Genomic DNA, 22,511 nt, shown 5'->3' on the forward strand with positions numbered 1-22,511 from the left:
AAATTGGCGAGTACCTTAAGTTTGTCGTCGTCGTTCAGTGGTTCGGTAGATGCAGCAACAAAGTTCTCAAAAGTTTTCAACCAATGTGTAAATTCCTTACCTGAAGTAGGAGAGTCCGGGTTTGCACTGAATTTATCGGGTTTCAAATACTTCTCCATTTCAAGTCATATAGTAAATAAAACGCGTTATTATGTTAATAAAATTGTTGTGAATGAAAACGAAAGTTTTACCCAAAGTTAGGTTTTTATTAACAGAATAAACCTGACATAAATTGTAACCAACAAAGTTAAGTATAAAAGAATCATATGTGTAAATTATCAGTCTTATCAACAGGGCGTTAAAGTAGTGGGAGGAAATCCAACGGAAGTAGGGAAAAAGGGAATTAGATCACCACAGTGATCTCTCCTGTATCTATCTCGTTCCTTTTAACCCAATCTAGAACAAATAGCTCTGTTTTATCCTTTCTCTCTCGAGAAAGATCTCGAGGCCAGGTTCTTTTCAGACGCCTAGGACGATGATTTGGATAATGAAGGAGAAGGCAGGTTATGTTAGGAACTAAGTGGGTTTGGGTGGTTGGGAAGTTTATCATGGAAGGATGGTATCTGGCCAAATAGGCAACTTTTGGAACATTAAGGTCCTGAAGGATTTGTGACAAAGTAAGGAGCATTAAGGATTTTGGACTGTAAGGATTGGATTCGAAAGGAACTCGATGGTTTAGTGGAGCCCCAAAGCTCAACTCTGTTTCTTATATTAGTCTTTTGTAATGGATTGGAAGTCCGCTTGTCTAGTAAATGTTGCAATAGTTGGAATCGACGAGCAGTTTCCTGTCTTTTCAGTCTTGTATGAGGATTCCATGTCAGTCGTTGGTCCAGAAGTAGTCCTTAGTAACGGATCTATTCGACAGTAATAAGTGGGATATTATTAAAGGATATATGATTATATAAGTTCAAAATGTATGACTACAATTTGGTCGAAGTATACCTCGACAGTATGATAAGAAAACACCTCTCAGATTCTACAATATGGCTATGATGAGATGATATGTAAAGTAGAAGGAACACATATGGGCTTCTAAGTGGACAAGTTACGTTTAAGTGCGTGGATGGCATGATCAATTGGGATTTTGATCAAAAAAGGTTCTGCATTAAAAGAAGGAAGGATAAAATTGTTAGGCGTAGGCAAGACTTTAAATTTTCTATGAATATGATAAAAAATTCCAAATGTCATAAAGATTATTTGGTTTGGTGATAGAGGAAATTTTATATCACTATGTTCTACTCAATCCAATAGTCTTGAAGCGAAACCGCTACTATTTACTGGTCACCGCTCTTGGTGCCACTAGAACCAACAGCTAACGACGCAATCTTAAAGTAAAGACGTGAACTACGATCAACAAAGTCGTATATTCATATATGTTATTTCTTGTATATTATTTAATTTCACACATGTAACAACCATATAATATTCCTAAATGTATTATTCGAATAAATAAAGGTTGTAATAGCTAAAAGCTTACGTATTATGTGCAGTGTGTAAGAGGCTTTCACAGAATACTCATCATTATGCTTTCAATTTATACTAATGGCGAATATGCCGATTTGGTGTTTGTGTACGGTTTTTGCAATGGTGGCGCTAGAAGTTCCCGTCGTGAATATGTCAGACGATTTCCGAATAGAAGAATACCAAACAAGTCTATCTTTAGTTCCACCTTTCAACATCTTAGAGGAACTGGCACATTTGCCATACCACGTGCTGATGCTATTTTTGTCCCTTTACGAAATGAAGAAAGGAGTGCGACCATATTACAATATTATCCATCTGGCAGTGTACGAAGAGCTGCAGCAGAATTAAATATTACGCAACTACAGTATGGAGAACTCTCATTGAATAGATTTCACAAAAGTTATTACCATAAGATTTAAGTCTTCTTAGTACGCTCACGGCAGACTCATGCCATCATCGATGACACCGCCTTCAGTGGACCCGGCAGCTTATCTTATAATGCCACACTGGCGATCCAAGATATATTATTTGCCTGAGTATATACATTTATTTCTTCTTTGAATATATTTAATTTGTTGTTTTAATTTTTTCTAGGTCAGAAAAAAAAACCATAAGATTTTCGGCAAGGGAGATTTTTTTCAGATTGGTACTTAAATCAGGCTAAGCATAATCCACAATATTCAGGAAACATTCTCTGGACAGATGAAGCTACCTTCACAAGAAGAGCTATTTTCAATCAGAAAAATAATCACCTCTGGTCACAGGAAAATCCCTGTGCAATTCGTGAGCTTCGTTTTCAGTGCAATATGTGTTGGGGATAATAAACAATATTTTAATAGGTCAGCAATTCCTGCAGCCTGGACTCAATGCGGGCATATTTTTGGAATTTGTTAACAATGATTTAGTTGAACATATTTCACTACAGCTGAGACGGGACACGTGACTTCAATTAGATGGTTGTCCTGCAAATTAGGGAAGAGGTCCAGACAACTGCTAAATATTAATTATCCCAATCAATGCCTTGGCCTGCAAGGCCATTGTTTCGTTTTTCTTTAACAAATGAATAATAGAGTTAAAAATATTTTTCAAGTAAGTGTAGAGTCAACATTCAAACAAAAATAGTAAAAATTATAGAAATGTCTATCTCTTTTCAAAAGACATAATTTTCATTAAAAAGTACGTGGACGATCTCTTCCTGATCCTCAATCCTGACAGAATCCCCTAGATCCTATCAGCCTTCAAGTCCTACCACCCTCGTCTTCGGTTTACTGTTGAAGGTGAAATTAACCATTCCCTCCCTTTTCTTGACCTACTTATTATCAGAAATTCCGATGGCTCCCTATCCACTAATTGGTATGCCAAACCCACTTATTCTGGTAGACTCCTCAACTATTTTTCTCAAAACCCTTATCACCAAATTATTAATGTTGCTAAGAACCTTATCCATCGATCCTTTTCTCTTTCTGACCCTCAATACCACCAGACCAACATACAACGTATTAAACGGATCCTATTTACCAACAATTTCCCTCAGAAAATTACTAACAAACTACTCGATTCTTACATTAACCGTGTTACTCCAATCTCTCCTGTCCTCGACCCACTCCGCCACTTTTTCAGTACAGGTCCCTTCCGTATATCACCATTCTTTCTGATAAAATTCAAAAATCCTTAAGATCCACTATTCCCACCCTACTTGGGCTTTGAGGTCTTGGCTTGAAGTCCCACAAAAAAATTTCCTAATTTTTTTTCCAAATTGAAAGACCCTATTCCTTTCTTACACCTTTCCAATGTGGTTTACCGGATACCCTGTTAAACCCCATGCTGCAATTCCTTCTGTATCGGCGAAACTAAAAACCAACTTAAGAACCGCATTTCCCAGCACAAAACTTCCATCAACTCCTGTAATCCACTTGCATCTAAATTATCAGAACACGCATTAAACCTGAATCATCCTTTTAATTTCGGCAATCCTTCCATTCTTGCCACTGTCACCAACCACACCAAACGTCTTATCTCGGAGTATATAAATTTAACTGATAATTCAGTTAATCATAAAGTTGATAAAGACTGCATCTCTCTTTTTTTACAATGTTTACTTTAAAATTATTTCCATTATTGTGGTGTGCTTACTGCCATCCCCATTCCTCCCAATATAAATGGCTCAGTCTGTCTTTGACCACCGTCAAAACAGGTATGAATTCTGTCTCATCATTTGATTTTGTTCTTTTCTGTTTTCATCTCTTAATTTGTACTTTCTTTAATATTTCTTCTCTTATCCATCTGTTACTATTACCTTTCTCATTTACTGTTTACAACCTTTAATTTTTCTTATTATATTTTACTTTTCATTGTATACATGACGAAGCCCTGCAATGTGGAGCGAAACGTTGGCTCAATAAAAATAGTATAATTATTTACTATTTGAGTTTTTTCGACCACACCCGGACCATATTCCATTCAGTAATAATTATACTATGAATGACAATGGTATATTACTTCAGTCAACTTTTATAAATTATATAATCTAATTTATAATTATATATTATACAATAGTAATATTTTATTTAGTGTTGAAAAAGAGTTAACTTTAATGGCATTGTGCAATGTTACAATCTTGATTTACACTTATAAACCAGTTACAGCGAAAAAACCTCAAAATTAATACAACATATTCTTTAATGAAAAATATTTAAAATTAACTATTTTAAATGTGGTAAACAATATAAACTTTGTTATGACTAGGAATAGGATTTTTATGTTTTCACATATTTTTACGTGATTCCTTACTAACTAAAGATGTTTCAAGACATTTCTGGCCAAAAGAAGCCATTTTTATTTTACATATTTGGCCTTTTATACACATATTGTTGTAAATCACATATTTTCAGGTATCCTGTCCTGAATCACACAATTCCTTAAATTATTTGTTCAATTTTACATATATTTTTCGCAGCAACTACATAAAATTCAAGAGAACGCAAGATACTTAAAGGTGAAATTTATCATTTATCATAAATTTCTATGTCTTCATCTTTGAACACAAATTAAATGCATTGGCAATAATAAATTTTCACACAGAATTACGAGAATTCCTCAGCATCAATTAAAAAGAGCAAGGGTCTTATTCCTATGCCATTTTCCTAGAATTTGTTTATTTACTCTTCAATCCATTTCTCTGTTTCTTTCTTTCCTCCTCAGATTCCACGGATACCAATACTATGTATTTAGATTTGTGCCGAGCATTAGTCAGGGCAACATTCCTAGCTACAAAATTAGCAATCCGGAATTAAAAACCTTTCTTGAGAAATACACATGCTGAGTAATACCAAATGAAAGCACTTTAAGAAAAAATTATTTGAAAATTATATACGAAGAAACTTTAACGGAAATTCTGAAAGCAATTTCGGATGGGCCGATTTGGATTTCTGTGAACGAGACTACGGATATGGAAGGGCGTTATATCGCAAACGTTATCATCGGCAGACTGAGTGTTGAGGCATCTTCAAAATCCTATTTGCTGAATTGTGAAATCCTCGAAAAATATAACCATGAAACAATTACAAGATTTGTCAACCAATAAAATCATTCAGTCCATTGGAGCCATTCTCCTCGAAACAAATGACACAGCCGCCCAGGTGATGCAGAATACCGAACTAGATGCAATGGAAATAGCTTCATTTAAGTTTGCCCCTATAACATCAGGAGATGTTGAAAGATCTTTTAGCCGGTACAAGTCCATTCTGCGGTCAAACAGACGAAGATTTTTATTTGAAAATTTAAAAATGCATTTAATATGCGATAATTTTGTAACCGACCCTGCTGTATAACTGATTTCTTCCAAAGTTTTTTTTTCTTTTTAATAAGGATTATTCTTAATTTCCATTTATAATTCATTCTGAGTAATTATTGATCAATTAGTTTAATTACAATTACTAATTAATGTCTTGTTATTGAACTGCTATGTTTTCTCTAAGTTCATTTTTTTGTACATATTTTAACATAATTTCTTTAAAATATTATTCACATAATATACAATAAATACTTATTTATGTAACTTTTTTAAAGTTATGAAGTTACTAATTAATTAGTAATTTATATCGTTGAATAATACAAAATTTATAAATACATATTTTTTAAATATTTGACAGTTTATTAGCACATATTTCGGATTTTTTAGCACATAAAAATCCTATCCCTAGTCATGACTAAAACATATAATATAGCATACAAAATAAAATGGAAATAATGTAACGGCAAGTACTATATAGGAGAAACTTCACAAAAACAAAGAAAATCTCCAAAATTCCACATCATTAAGCAAACATGCAATAGTCAACAAACACAATTTTGTATTAGATAAAACAGAAATAATATATATTTTTTTATTTTATACCAGATCGGCCTCCTTACATGGTTGATATAACCGTTATATACATATAAAATTTTCATATTAAAAGAAAAAAAAAATAATAAAATAAATAGATAAGAATAATGCTTCTTAATAAAAGGGGAAAGTAGAATTAATAACAAAAAATAATGATATTGGTACACTTAAATAAACAATTGCCCTCTAATAGTAAAAAGAAACAAGTTAATTTGAAGAAAAAAGGATGAGAGAAGAAAAGAGGGAAAAAAAAAAATGAATAAATAAAATGAGTAATAATAATAAGTAAAATAGATGTGGCTATGAATTAATTTTATATTTATTAAAATTTATAACAGAATGTCCTGCAGCAGTCTGGACTTCAGTCTTCGGGTTGAGGTTGGGTTTCCCAGGTTGTAAGTCACTGCTCCTTTAACTGACGGCAACTGGGAGTGGAACTTCATGAACCGTTTTTTGATGTAATCCTCTATTGACTCCATCTGTAATTGGCTATTTCTTATTTACATTAACTGCGATTCTTAGGACTTTATTTTGAAAAGATTGTAGTTTTTTCCTTTTCGTAAAGAATGCCGCTCCCCAGACTTCACAGCCGTACATCAGCAGTGGCCAGAGAATTGTTTTAAATATAAATAAGAACAGTTGTTTCTGGTTTTAGTTTAGAATTTCTGTTTAGGACAGGAGCATTGTTAACCTTTCATAGGTTCGAGTTAGTTTGATGTTGATATGGTGATTCCAGGTAAGGCGGTGATCTAGGTGAATTCCCAGGTATCTAACAGTTTCACTGCCAGGATTCCATTCAAGTTTTTACCTTTGAGGATTAGATCCGGTGGTTCTGGTGGGCGTCGAAGAATAAAAACTTTTGAGTTACATTTTTCAATGTTCAAGCTAATCATGCATTTAGTGAAATATTGTTCTATATAATTAAGAAATAATATACAAAGCAGATAAAAATAAAACATGAAAAATTGTGGAATCAGTGTACAACACAAAAAAAACATAAAACAAGCATTATTCTGGATTTTCTTTACAGGAAGTTTTTTATATTAATTTGTTAATATGCTGAGGTGAAAAAAACTTCCAATTAGAACATATTATTATTCTATATTTTGAACAACGTTTCGGAATTTACTCCAAACTCGTGTACTATGTATCCTAAAATTGTAACAATTTATTTAATATTATCAACAATTCTTTTCAATAAAAAAATAACAATAGCCAAAAATTAGATAGATAAAGCAATGATGTTGACAGACGACGTTTACATGAAACAAATTAAGACAAAAGTATACAATGTATTAACAGAAAATTTTTACCCCAAAAGATTAATCAATAGAATCTGGTATAACAAAATAATCATACACCCAAATATAATAAAGAAAATGGATCAGTGATAGAAATTAAAATAGTTAGGCCAACAAAGCAAAGTAAAAGAACAGAAACCATCATATCAGAAAAAAATAATCACTGAATTTTACAGGGAAAGAATAAAAAAGGTTCCAGATACTGATATTAGTGAGAAAGGAAAAGGCAAAACATTGAATTATGACAATAATAAATCCCTTAAGCTACAATACTTATCAGACCTGACTGATAAATTCAAAAGAACTTTAGTGGAATATGATCATACAAATAATAAAACTGGTTTATACAATTACAAGCTACAACGCCAACTATCATGAAAGAGAAAATAGATAAAATGGAAAAGCTAAATGCAATATATTGCAGAGGCATCCAAAATAACTGGAAACTAGGATTGAACAAAATATCTAAAACTGTAAAAAAGTTAATAATATAAATTGCACTGCACTAGCTAACCACAGCATAGCTTAAACCATATATTTAACTTAAAAGAACAAATGTCTACTTAATAGACATGATGCAAAACAATAAAAGCAGAAGGATCCTAGAAGCAATTCATATAAACAAAAATATTAAAAACACAGTAAACTATAAAGTAATAAAGAGGCTGGCCATTCAAATACAAAAAATCAGGGAAAATATTTAGAAATATAATTGTCCAATTGTAAAAAATATAATTTTTAACTTGAATAGAAAAATGTATTAATTATAGACATATCAATAAGGAAGTAAAAAAAAAAACAGCACATAGCCATACTGATATGTCCAAAGAGGTAATATCTAAAATAGTACATAATTTCTACTACAGAGATGAGTAAATGCATCAGTAATGAAGGTCATTATTTAAGTAATGTGATTTTAAATTTCTTTGTAAAATTATATATATACAAACAATATTTCTAAATAGAAATTGATAGAATTGACAACTAAGAGGTAAAATATACATTATAAGCTTTTAATTGTACACATATAATATATTGGAAAAAAATGTTGATAATATTAAATTAATTATTACAATTTTAGGATACATAGTACATAAGTATGGATTTAATCCCGAAATGTACAAAATAGAGAATATTAATTTGTTCTAATTGGAAATTTTTTCACCTATGCAAATTAACAAACCAAAAAAATGCATAAAACAAGTAGTCAACTATAAGACAGATATGGGAAGGGTAGGGGCACCTTATCTAAGATATAAAGATATAGAACAGAAGTGAACAAAAAGTAATACTAAACAAGCAAGAGAGGTGCATGGGTCAGTGCATATAAATAAAACAGTGTATCCATATTTACAGTAAAAAATAGAGTAACTTAAACATAAAAATTAAGAATAATATATTTAATGACATTTGGTCGATTTTATATAGTTTTTTTTTTATCAATTAGTTGCAGTTTTTGAATTCTTAATGAGCAGTTTCAAACAGAAATTAAAGTAAAAATCAAAAGAAGACAATGAAAATATGACAAATAACCATTATAAAAAATTAAAAGAAGATGAAAATACAAAAACCTTTGTAAATATAATTCAACATCGGCTCTGAAGATGGACGTCTGAAACTTTGGAAGCATTAGCACACAAATGTAATATTAATAAATAAAGAAACTGAAGTAAGAAGGCTAATAAATCCCAGAATAGATAAAGAACAGAAAAATAGATAAATTTCAACTGTTAGATCAATGGTTTTTACAATTTACTTATTATTTCTAATTAAAAGAAATATAAAAAAAATTAATTGTGACAGTCTTGGGACTGGCCGACAGAGGTGAACTTCTGTAAATGAAATAATGTATTAAAATTTTATTAATAATCAACATGCATTCCCAAAAGAAGAAAATATTAAGCTCAATAATAATAATAAAAATAGAACAGCCATTTCCTAAATCAATTGTGGCAGTAAAATATTTAAAATTGTAATAGGAATAAAAAATAAGCTAACAAGAGCTCACTCAATCATGCACTAAACTGATTAAAGTACATGGCACTGCCAGGATTGTTAGGCTACTGTAAGCTCTTACTCTCTTGTTACAATAAAACTTTTTCAGCTGAAGTTAACCAGCATTACCCTCCTTTCACATCATTTCCCTCTCCTAACATCAAAAAATCAATTTACTACCATATATAAACTTTTTTTTCTTGAGTTGAAAAACGTTAGTAAAAAAGTTTCACATCAAAAACATATTTGGATTTAGCGGAAGAAACACTTGATTGAAACAGGAGTATTGCCCTATTGTATTGGGTTGCTAAAAACACAGTATACAACATCTAGAACTGTTAAGGAGAACATATAATTGATGAGATTTAGGAAAAACTATGTGATCGATGGAACAGATTCTAGCAAAGATGGGATTTGAATTGAATATCTAAGATATTTTTCATTATTTATAGAAAAAAAAATAAAAAGAAATTTTTAAATAGAGATGTAAAAGAAATTAAGTAAACCAACAATACAGACTTCTTTCTAAGTAACTTGACAAACACTCAAAATTATCACTGGATATTAAACTAAACTTTATAGATTACAAATACAACCAATTTAGACTGAATTGGTAGCTCACCAATTGAGCTTTGAGTAACAGTAAAAAGTAAAATATCAAAATTTTTTTATCTACGCTGCAGGAAGTGGACTACTACACCAATTTCCCTCTAGGAGACCGATATAAATTTAATTTTGCTCTTAGTTGGTCCGCATCCTGCTGAATATCTTCCAAACCAATACACGTCAAAAGATGATCTCCATCCATGTCTCTCATATCGCATAGCGGAGATTTCTGCAATGCCTGGAATTTTCTTGAGATGGAAATTTCTTTCATCTCAGCAACCACTACAGACAGTTTCGATAATTTTCATGAAAGATTGACTCTACATTCCAATTCAATAACTCAAACACTATTTCCTGCTACCCATACTTACAATGTGTCCAAAAGACTATTGAGGTGCTGGCCAAGAGATTTACTACACTGATCTTTTATTTTCTAATTGATTCCAGAGTAATTTTTATTTTTTTTTTGTTCTCTCTCTCATATCATCACATTTGCTCATTGCAAAAGCAGACAGCAAATTCCAACATTACCAAAATAGCTATATTTCCAAAATAAATAGATAAAAATAACTCCATCTCCGTAACTACTGAATGCGAAGAGCTCCATCAGTGCTCAAAATTCATACTAACAAAGTCTTTGAAATGATTTTTTATTTTTTGTGAAGTTAAAGTTAGCTCTAAACATATTGAGCACCAAATGAAAATTTTAAGCTTTACAGAAATCTGACCACCATTTTGTTATGTATTTTTATTTTAAAAAATAAATAACATTCTTTTTCTGGATAATTTTTTTTTTTAAATTGATACCACACAAATACTTGTTTGATCTTAAGAAAGAATTTAAGATGATGGCCAAACTGCATTTTGCATAAAGATTTTTCAAGACTTTTAGTATATCAATAAGGTACCAAAAAAAAAAAAAAAGCTTGTGTTAGTGGGAACCAATTCCACCCAAAAACTTATATTTACAGTAATAACATGGTTCTAAAATCGGAAATGATGTATTTACAGAAAAAAATAAGATTTCTATTTAATCAAAGAATTATTCAATACAAGATTTCTACATATACATGCAAGACCTATTTATTAACACGCGAGATTTCTATATACACATACAAGATTTCTATTCTGTTTAAAACATTTGCTACTCTCATAGGCCTCATTCTGATAACCACAATAAGATTATTTAATATAAATTATAAAACCATGGATGTTCACAGGAGCTGAAAGGATTACAAACTAACTAAAAACCAAAAATAAAATATTAGAAGTTAATGGACTGAATAGATAATCACTAAAACCTTGATAGAAATTTGAATCATGGAAGAGACATTCAAATAACACTAATTTTATATTTTACGAAGTTGCACGTTTTGGGATTTCTACACAAATTTGCATTTTATGAGTTTTGTCTGCACAAAATTGGATGTTTTACTCATTTAGGACTAAATTTTGATTTTTGTTGTATAAGATTTAATGCCTTAACTGAATTTCTCATACTGAACAGATTTAGGTGGATGTATTACAATAATTATTTATTTTAATTAAATTTATTTTATTACTTGTTAGTCTAGTTTAAAATTGATAAATTTGTGGGAGAAAAAAAAAAACCAAGTAAACACAAGAAACAAATATTTTTAGAACAGTATGAACCAGTGATTTCAGGTAACTATAAAAAAGTTTCTCTGTAATAAGTATGTTATAGAGAACATTCAATGTTATTGTTTTTACCTTTGATTAACCGCATGCTTTTAGATTTTTTCTTTTAATATTATTGTTTTATATTACTTATAAATATTATTTTAAACAAAAAATAAATTGGCCAGATCAATGTGAACATACATTATATCCATACATTTTTAATCAAGTGTTTTCTTTTGGTTTATGGCATATTCATATATAAATATACGATTGAAAAGCTAAGTAGAAGAACATATGTGAAATTTTAGGGGAAAAAATAGGAAATATCCCACAGAAGAATATTCTTAAATATTACTTTCTGCGTGGTTCTTTGCATATTTTTTCTAAAACTTAAAATTGAATTCTAGACTGCAGTATAGAAATATAAAATCATTTAATACAATTAGCTTTCTCATGGCTCTTCAATCATGGATAAAATTTTAGATTTTTATGTATGTTTGCATAAATATAGAGAGTATTTAACGAGTTTAATATAATTCAAACCAGAATAGGTAAGACTTCCATGTATTAATTTTATAAATTAAACAAAAAGTTGACTATTGCATGATTTGAGTTTTATAAACATTTTGGATTTTTACTGGAAAAAAAAAAGTTCCTATCTCTAATAATGGACCAATAGCATGGTAGAATCGAAAATGATCTTAAAATAGTAAAAACCATTTACTTGAGAGCCAATATTGTGGTTTTTGATCACCAACTAGATCATCTTATCCCTCAACAATACAGTAATACACTGTACTTACAGTTGAGATATAGTAATAGACTGTACTTACAGTTGAGATGCAGTAATAGACTTTTACAGTTGAGATGCAGTGATCAACTGTACTTACAATTGAAATACAGTAATAGACGGTACTTACAGTTGAAATACAGTAATAGACTGTACTTACGATTGAGATACAGTAATAGACTGTACTTACAATTGAGATACAGAAATATATCTAAAACAACTGATTTCCCCTCAATGAGTTAAGGCCTATAATCACCTATAACTTTGATTCTTACTCTAAATCCAATTCATTCAATTGATTTAAATAAACCACATTAAACCTGAGTCACCTTCAGATTTCAATTAAGATATCTACTTCTTGCATTTCACATAAAATGAATTCAAAACAATGGATTGACATATAGTCTAGGTAACGGTTCCTTTGTTTGAATTTATAAGGGAAAGTGGAATGCTCGTGTGAAATTCAGTATTTCCTGATTTGTCAAATAGCTACAGATTTTTTCAATACAGTCAGAATTCAGAATTACCACTTTTTCTCTACCTTCTGAATCATGAGTGTTTGATATACTGTATGATTGCAGGTCCCTTAAACGATGGATAATCTGCCCCCTTTGCAAAGCTAATGCAATATTTTTTTTAATGACATCATAATAAATTGGAAACATTTTACTTAACTCTGAATAAGTTAGTTTACTTAAATCTGCATTAGTATATAATGGATTTAGATAATGATAATTACCTACAGTGATATCGAACACTGAATAGATTGAACTTATTTTAGTTTTTTGCATTAATAAAAGTTCATGAATGCACCATAACATGAATCTAATCAAATCTAGGGTCATTCTATGGTTTTCCATCAATTCAAAAAGTTTTGAAAAATTGTTTACATAGTTCTTAAGGAAAATTGTCCTGATAAGGAGATAGATAGAAGAAGTAGCTCCTAACACAACAGCTTTCTCTAAAATTGTATAGAAGCCTATAGATGCCCAAAAATCATCATACTCATATTCAGTGTCTGCTCCATGTTCAAGGAGCATATTAATAACATCAATCTTTTTAAACTGACTTACAGCTAGGTACAGAGGAGTCGTTCCTGACTGAGACCTAGCATTAACATCAGCACCTAGAGCGAGAAGTTTAGGGACATATTCCAAGTCTTTGTCGCTGGTCACAGCTAAGTGTAGTGGAGTCATTCCGATCTTATCCCTTCCACTAATACTAGCTCCTTTGGATATTAATTCTTCAATTATCCTTAAATCACAGTTCCAGCTAATAGCATGGTGCAAAGCGCTTCTACTATAGTAACCATAGCCAATGTTGATATCTTTGATATCATAAAGGATTCGTTTAATACTATCTATGTTAGCACCCTGTTTTAAAGCTAAAAATAATAGGTAGGTATCAGGTTTGTTATAAGTTGACTCATCTCGGAATTTCTTTGCATCTGCTTCCATACTGGAGAGTGATTTCACTAAAGCTCTTTTCATTATTAGAATATTCAGGAAAAAAACTATTTTACTAAAGTTTAAAAACTAATATAATAAATATGTAAAAAAAACAAAGAAAAAAAAAATTGAAATTACATAAATGAATCATACAATAGGTATTTGCACCTTACAATGTACTGTATCGATTATACTATTATGGCAAATTGTATAAAATAATTAATAAAAAACACAAAATTGTTTCATAACGATTTCTAAAACTCTATAAAAACGTTTCTTCCCACCAAACAACTTCTCACTGACACAACACACTGCAAGCCAAATGAGTCACTTGAAATGACTCCTACTGACACAGTTGTTATAGCCTGAGGTAACCTTTCAAGAAGCAACAGGTTTTGGGAGGCAACAACCGGTACTGCGCATGCTCCGTGGAGTTCCTGACAAGCAGAAGTATTTGTTGGAATAGATCTATAGCTGTTACCCACTGATCTCTTGATCACTCTATTACAACTGAGAGATTAATTCTTATTTTAAAAAATAGTATTGTAACATTATAAATTATATAATACTACTATTACTATTCATTTCATAAAATATATATCAAAGATTATATTATATTATATATAATATTATCAAATATTATATATCGATATCAACGAGTATCGATGCCTGTATTCGTTCAATTGATTTTTAATGAGGTGTAGGTATTTGATCGTAGATTAATAAGTGGAGAAGATGGGAGGGGTGCGGTCAGAAAAAAAAAAAATTTATTCATACCGCCGTTTTCAGCTCTCCATCAGGGAGCTTCAGCAGTGATTCTGGCTGAACTTCATATTTTTTTTTTTTTTACATAATTTTTAGTTTTTGTTTTTTTTCTGACCACATTCCCCCCCCCCACAATCTTCGTATATAAATACATACAACACCCACAAGAAATACAAAAATATAAGAGGAGATGAAAAGGTTTGCTATAAGAGCATCAGCTTTCTAGATTGCAGAAAAAATATTAACCACCTCTTCTTATAATAGAAAGAATGGAGTCTATAACAGGTTCTTTTTTATTCGTTTCCTTATTTTTAGAGATAAGTATGTGACGAATAATTGTCCCTTAAAAGGTGAGGTTGTGATCTTGTGATCCGTGAGAATATGTCAACTCAACAAAGTTACCTTCCTACTATATCTATGTCATGCTTCACGAAAGAAATCTTCTATCAAATAAGTTCACTATTTTCTTTATTTTATTTTTTTCTTGGTTCCCAAAAATCTGCTCTCCCCTGCTCCCTTCTGCCTATAGTACAAAGAGCCCAAGAGTAGAAAAAAGGCAGTTATTTCACCCCAATTTTTGATTACTTAATTGAAAACTAGGTATAATTACTAGTCAAAATTGCTGAGTCTGCCAAGTATACGTAGGGGGAATAAAACAATGGCGGCAGTTTCAAAACGTTATAAACAATTAATTTCTTATTGGTAGCTCTATATCTTTAAAACTACAAACACTTGAAAACTTAAGAGAATATCATTTAGAAAATAGTAAATTTGTTAAAATTTTAGCCCTAATAGAGCTATTTATGTTCAAAATTTCCCGATATAAATTTTTAAAAAGCAACATTTCATAAAAAATGCACTGAAAAATCCGTAGTTAATAATATTCTTTATTTATTCTGGTATTGATCCCTTAGAATAACACAAAGGCGTAAAAATTGGGCTTAAGAACCTTAGAGTAAAATACAAAATAAAAATGAAATTAAAATACAATAAAATAATGAACTTAAAAAGATATAAAATAAAATAAAACCATATGTCTTATCATAAAACATAAGATGACTAACACTTCTGATAATAAGTAAAAAAAAAAAAACAATAAAAAATCAAATACAATTAATCTAAAAATAATAATTGAAAAGGTACAATATCTGCTAATATACATATTTACAAGTATGAAAGAAATTCTCAAACACAAAATACAAAGAATATACAAACCTTATTTCAAACTTATCAATTATTCTTCCGGAATTGGGTGGACAGAAGGTAGTTGAAGATTGGAAGGGAATCAGAACACCGAATAAAGGAGGGAATAGAATTACACAGGGAAGAGGAACGGATAAGAAAAGGCTTATCAAAGGGTGCGGTTCGATGTTATCAAATTAGAATGTCCGGATTTTGTAAATAACAAACGCGATTTTACATATTTTATTACACTTAAAATTAGAACACATTATAACATTACACACAACAATGGAACTGCACACCCCAGCCAACAACACAGAACATAACCCTACTTGGAACCTTCCTTTCCCCCTACTCTTAACAATATTGGCGGGAAAACCAGATAAAGATACGACAGTCATGCAGTTACATATTCTCTGGTATAAATTCACTTAATAAATTCGAATACTTAGTGAATTTATTTTGAAAAATCTATATCTCAAAAACGATTTGACGAAATTAAAGCTAGTTTAATGTACTATAAAGTAGATTCTGACGTTTACCTTCGTAGAATTAGTAGTTATTATTGGACAAAATAGATTCACAAAATGTTGATTCCTAGTTGTTCGAACAAACATTTCGATTTATGAACAAATGTGTCTCAGAAACCATAACACGTACAGATATCTGCTAGAACTCAAATTAAAGCTAGTTAAATGCACTATAAAGTAGTTTATGACGTTTATCTTCGTAGGAGTAGTAGTTGTTATGATATTTGACGAAATAAATTCACAATATGTTGATTTCTCGGCTGATGACAAATCCAGTACTTACTTAAAGTATAAGCAAATACTTCTTAGTAAATAGATATTTAACTCTTATTCAATTGAAAACAAGTATTGCTTATATTTAAAAGTGACTACTTTTATAAAAATAAACGCTTGAAAGTATTTGCCTATTTTTATTCAATAGACCCAATTTTTTTTTGTAACAGTGAATGTCTAACCACATGTTAATAACAACACTTTTTTTTTTTTATCACCATCAATTCAGTTGGCCTCTAGGTACCCCAGGTTGGTAATCCCAGAACTCCTAACATTATCCAGTAGATAAAACGGATGTAGACCAACATACAGACGAATCGATTTCAACGAAAAGAACTCTCCGAACTCATTACAGACTCTATCACCTATTAAAATGGGTAAATATTACCAAGAAATCAAGGGGCAGGGGGGAGTCACGGCTTTTTCTTTGGGCCAAAAAAAAAAAAAAGAAAATAGTGAACTTATATGATAGATGGTTTCCTTCCGGAAACATTCCATAATTAGGAAGGCAATGGTGGGTAAAGATGGTGGCGTCCGAAAAATCATCAAAGATGAAAAGTGCAAAGCTGCCTAATATTTTCATTGTGAGAGGCATTTGTTGAACTTTGTTATCAACTAATTCAGTTGTTCCATTTTCAATAATTTATTGAGATAAATTAATGTCTCTAAGGGGTAATAAAAATTTAAAAAGTAATGATTGAATTTAGGAAGTAGAAATAAAATGGTGAGGTATTTCTTGGAATGCAGAATTAAATATTTCTCTTTTACCCAATATTCAGAATGGACTATATATATATATATATACCTGGTAGAAAAAGGTAGTAGCCAATACGGTTATGCAACTCCACACGTAATGCAACCTACTAATTTCATGTTTTTTCTTTTTCAGAGGGATCTGAAAAAAAAAGTTTAGAAGGCCCCTCACCTGAAAATATTTTCTAGTCGTATTCACATGGAACGGATACATCAAAACACCAGATAAGTATTTCACCGTATCCCTTCAAGTACCAATAGAACAGGTAATATTCAATCTGAATTATGAAACCATACGTAATGCAACTTATTAATTTAATGAATGGAATATGGTCCGGGTGCGGTCAAAAAACTCAAATAGTAAATGGGTACACTATTTTTATTTGAGCCAACGTTTCGCCCCACGTTGCAGGGCTTCGCCAGGGCTAAAAAAGATACAAACACTTGACATAGTTACAAAAAAATAAAATAAAAACAAGTGGAAAATAACTCAATGGTTGTAAACAGTAAATGAAAAGATATTTAATCTCTTATCTTTCTGTTACTATTACCGTTTTCATTTACTGTTTACAACCTTTACTGTTTCTTATTAAATTTTACTTTTCATTGTATACCCCTGTTATTTTCCACTTATTATTTATTTTTTTGTAGCTATGTCAAGTGTTTGTATCTTTTTTAGCCCTGACCAAGCCCTGCAACGTGGGGCGAAACGTTGGTTTAAATAAAAATAGTATACCCATTTACTATTTGAGTTTTTTGACCGCACTCGGACCATAAAAAACCAGGCTGTGAAGTCTCGGGAGTGGCATCATTTACGAAAAGGAAAAAAATTGCAATCTTTTCAAAATAAAGTCATAAGAATAGTAGTGAATATGTTTCTTGGTTTGTAAGAAACAGCCAATTGCATCGGGAATTACATATAGACACAGTAGATGATTACATCATAAACGATTCATGAAGTTCTACTCTCAGTTACTGACAGTTAAAGGAGCAGTGAAATATAATTTGGGAAACCGAACCACAACCCGAAGACTGAATAAATTCTATATTTATTAGTTCTGCTATTGCCACTATGAAATTTTATTTTTTTCTCTTCATGTTTTGTTATTCACTTTATTTTTTTTCCTTTACAAGTCAATTATTTATTTTATTAAATCCATAAATGTCATTGTTTTTGTTATTAACTTTACTTTTATCTTTTATTAAGAGTTATTATTTTAATCTATTTATCTTATCTTAATTTTTTGTTTTACTTATAAAATTATATATAGTTAGGGGTGTCTTTTGTATGAGACTATACCCTCATAATCAATTGTTAAAAAAAAAAAAAATGTACCCCCTACATTAACCATGTAAAGTTATAGGTTTAATGTACCACCATGCCAACAATATGGTATTAAATAAATAAATACCATTATACCACCGTGAATTGATGATATGGATAATGTAAGGCAATGTAAGCCTAAGTAAGAGATTGAATGAGACAATAAATGTAGTCACAACACAGAATATTTATCTTTATTTTTTGTTCACTTAAAACATTCATTCAATATAGCACTTTAGACTTCCTCTTCCTCTTCTTCTGATTCTTCGGATGTTTCAATAGAAGCTGAATACTTGACCACACTAAGTTGGCTAATAGTTTTCTTAAGGTTGCTTATTGCCTCCATAGCTAAGTCATCATTTTTTCCCTGGAGACAAGCAATGAAGAATTAAGATAAGATTGTACGTGAATTTAAAATTCGTGTTTAATTTATTTTTCAGCTAACCATAGTGGTTCTCCAATCTCAATATGGATATTTCCGAAACAGTTGAACTTCAATATTATCCCAAGGAAAATATTAATTATCTTCTTTTAATCGCTGTTAAATGTGTGGTAATCGCATTTAAAAAGAAAAGTTTTCCCATTTTTCAAGAAAGTAAAACATTTATAAAAAATCTGATGTATTTAGGGCGGCGCTGAAAAAAAATCGATTATTTAGAGAGCCGCAAACTATTGTGAACGTCTGGTCTAAAAAAATGTTGTAATTCTTAATTATGAGAGATAGTTGACCGTGGATGATAAATTAGAAGATGGTTGGGGGTGCGGTCAATGAAAAACACAAATAAGTATGATTAACTTATTTTAATGTGCCGACGTTTCGGCTAGAGTTTCTAGCCTTCTTCAGGGCTAAAAACAAAAACAAAACAAGATAACAACCACAGTAAGTATAGAAAAATAAAAAAATATAAAAAGAAAGTATAAACAGAATAATTTTACACATACAATGAATAATTTTACAAAATAGAATTAATAAAATGAAGTGAGGGGGGAAGTGGGAAATAAAATGTATACATAGGTAATTGAAAAAATGGGTACAATAACATACTTAAGGAAATGAAATAAAAATAAAGTTATATAATGCAAAGAAGTATGAACATATTAGTTATTATTAATTAAAATTTAAATATGAAAAGAAAATGAAAATTGAGAGGAAGAAAATATATGTAACAATAATAGATGATAAAGAGGCAAATTATAAGTATAGTGTACAAAACTTATAACGCGGGTAAGGAAAATGGATAAAAGTGGAGAAAAAAATGGGAAAGAGTAAAATAAAGAAAGGGGAAAGAAAGAAAAAAAAAAAAAAGAATAAAAACTAACCTGTTCGCTGGAAGATCGAGCGCCTAATGGATACAGCGCTAATGGTGGTCAAACTCAGAATTAAAAAAGCCATTACAACAATGACTAAGTGTTTTTTATAAAGAAAACGTTACGGGAGGGTGAAAAAAAAAATAAAAAGTAGAAAAATTTTTGAAGAAGAAAGCGTGTGAGAGGGTGATGACAAAAGGTGATAGGAAGAGTTAAAAATATATATGAACCAACGAATTATCGAATAACGAAGTACCGGAAGATGAAGAGGAAACGTAATTCTTATTTAATTTTATGTTTCATTGAACAACTTTTTTTAAATTTTATTAAATTTACATTGTTCATTTTTATAGAAATTACCATAATCAGCCATACCCGAGATAAATTTTATTTTTATTGGCTATTTACTTACTTTGTTAGCTCATTTAGGTGTTTGTATCCTTTTTAGCCCTGATGAGTCCGGCAACTTGGGAACAAACCTTGGCTCTCATTAAATAGTTTTGTGACTATTTGAATTTTTTTTTTCTTTGACCGCACCCGGACCATGTTCTTTTTATTATTTTCTGTTTCGCTATAGTTGTAAGTCGGTACTGAGGGTTCGGGAGCCATTTGTCCATCCAGCCTCATAAAGTTGGTAAAAATCTGGCGGTCGAGCGTGATTCTGACCAAATCACCTCCTTGCAATAGTACTCCCTTACAAAGCACTTCACCCCTGACCCTTTATGGATTGTAATGACACCGATTTATTTATTTTATTTTTCTCTGTTATGTGATGTGGTAAGAGGCAGATCATGGTATATTTAATCTCTTCGACTCCCGAAGCAGTTTCTTCCTTTCTTTTTCTTTCTATACCGCATCCAGCTCAGTAACCGGAAAAGGCATGATCAGTGAATCTGACTGTGAAACCAAAGTTGCAAATTTTTCAGAATTAGAAACATTTTTTTTTGGCAAAATATTTTGGTTGATAATAACAGTTCTGTTGAGTACAACGCGAGTTGTAAAAGTCGCGCATATTTTCTACGTCTTAAACAACAGAAATGTTTCCTAAAATTATTAGGAGAGAGAGGAGAAAGAAATTTATTCAATCATGCTGCCCAAATACATCGGGTTGCTACATTACACAGCATACTGATCAATCCGTGATCGGACATATATAAATTTATAAATTACATTTTTTATATGATACAATATAATAGAAAGATATCATTTTTTTTTCCCACAGTATTCTTTTACAATTAATATCAGTCTACAAACTAAATACAAGCTGTTCAATTTATTCCTTTTTTTTTCGTTCCCCTCCATTTTACAACCCTTATTTCATTATAAAAATAACAAAGTAGTAAATAAATAAATAAAACAACAAATAAGATATGCGATGCATGCATGCCATCCCTCCTCTGGATAACTCCCCCACTCATTAATTTCCATGCATGTGGTGGTGGATGATTCCCAGGGAGTTAAGTATTATATTCTCTGTCATCCTAGCCACCTCCTGGACATCGACCCCGAGCTCCTCCATGAAGCTCCTAGTTGTGCTGGGAATCGTTCCACGGGCTCCAAACCAGAGGCCTCTCACGTTGAAGTCTCGTTCTCCGAAGCCCTCACGGAACTTCTCCTTGATGAAAGGGATACATTTATCGTAGATTTCCTTCTTTTCCCTATCTACTTTATTTGCCTGGTCAAGGTCATTATTTTCATATCTCACGGTGGGATCCAGAATGATTGCCGACTTCCCCTTCTTAGGAAAAACAACTATATCTGCTATAAAACTCTTAGGGGTGGTACTTGATAGAACTCAAACAATTTATATTTTTTTTCACCTCTCAGTATGTAAAGTTTCTGTAAATAATTTTTGGAAATTTTTTCTTTCGGTTCTGGGAATTCTGTTAGCTCCCTAAGTGTTATGAAAATTCTCCCTAATAATCAAAGTGCTAAAGTCTATAGCAAAAGAGTAATATTATGTCAAAGTTGTGCAAAGTCGCACATATTTTAAATTAAATAACAGGAAATGTTTCCAAAAATTATTATGAACTCTAAAACGTTTTGGGGGAGTTACCAGAACTGAAACCATTACACATTTTTTTACCTCTGAGTATGAAAATTTTGAAAGAATTTTTTTGATCAATATTTTGTCGTTTGTTAAGAGTTCTGTTGAGAATTCTGTTAGAGTTCTAAAAATTATCCTTAATAATCAAAGCGCTAAAGTTTATACCAAAAGAGTTATAGGGTGTTTAAGCTGCGCAAAGCTGGGCGTATTTTTAGATGGTATTTTTTGTGTTTTAAATAATAGAAATGTTTCTTAATATTATTGAGAACTCTATAACTCTTAGGGGGTCTATCAGAGCTCTAATAAATAAAGTCCAAAGCTGGGGTGAATAAAAAAAAATAACCATTTTATCAAATTCAAGATTTCAAGGGACTTTGAATATTTTAATACTTACCAATACTTAATAATCCCTTTAGAGCATTCTCTAAGCTTGTTTAATCCCATTCGACTTCTTCAAAAAAAGCCTCAGTTTAGTTATTTAGTTCAAAGAAACATGACAGTGTCCTACGAAATTCTGGTAATTTTAAGCCATTACTGGAAAAAACTTTCACAGCCGCTGTAGCAACTAGTGAAATTATTAAATATGAAGGGGAAGGTGTCTTTGACCAGCGCACAATGTGGCGTTGGTTTGAAAAATTTAGCAGTGGAGATACGACGT

At 31.0% G+C, this 22,511-nt stretch overlaps 2 protein-coding genes across 5 annotated transcripts in view; both read right to left on the bottom strand.

Moving 5' to 3' along the window:
• The window catches only part of LOC106692917 (gamma-interferon-inducible lysosomal thiol reductase), a 160,469-nt gene that overhangs the window by 127,224 nt on the left and 10,734 nt on the right, over window positions 1–22,511 (bottom strand). Inside the window, exon 5 of one of the 2 annotated variants that reach the window (XM_014439157.2) lies at window positions 18,666–18,865. The exons of the other annotated variant lie outside the window; for it this stretch is intronic. Coding sequence (XP_014294643.1) covers window positions 18,734–18,865 — 132 coding nt within the window. The 3' untranslated portion in view covers window positions 18,666–18,733. Of the gene's footprint in view, window positions 1–18,665; window positions 18,866–22,511 lie in introns of those variants that run through there. 2 annotated transcript variants of the gene reach the window in all.
• On the bottom strand, window positions 6,192–16,429 carry LOC106692915 (uncharacterized). Of its 3 annotated transcripts, none has more exons than XR_001345026.2 (2): window positions 15,652–16,429; window positions 6,192–6,722 (listed from the first exon to the last, which is right to left on the bottom strand). XR_001345026.2 is itself a non-coding variant. In XM_014439156.3 (2 exons), the coding sequence occupies exon 2, from the start codon at window positions 13,711–13,713 to the stop codon at window positions 12,655–12,657; it is 1,059 nt and encodes a 352-aa protein (XP_014294642.1). In that variant the 5' UTR covers window positions 13,714–14,108; window positions 15,652–16,406; the 3' UTR covers window positions 6,729–12,654. The 3 variants fall into 3 exon arrangements, 2 of the variants coding, with proteins under 2 accessions (XP_014294642.1, XP_014294641.1); XM_014439156.3 differs by lacking the exon at window positions 6,192–6,722 and adding an exon at window positions 6,729–14,108 and having other exon boundaries at window positions 15,652–16,406; XM_014439155.3 differs by lacking the exon at window positions 6,192–6,722 and adding an exon at window positions 6,729–14,181 and having other exon boundaries at window positions 15,652–16,406.

Source organism: Halyomorpha halys, unplaced genomic scaffold (genome assembly GCF_000696795.3).
Source record: "Halyomorpha halys isolate HHAL.00 unplaced genomic scaffold, Hhal_1.1 Scaffold78.1, whole genome shotgun sequence".
Taxonomy (NCBI): domain Eukaryota; kingdom Metazoa; phylum Arthropoda; class Insecta; order Hemiptera; family Pentatomidae; genus Halyomorpha; species Halyomorpha halys.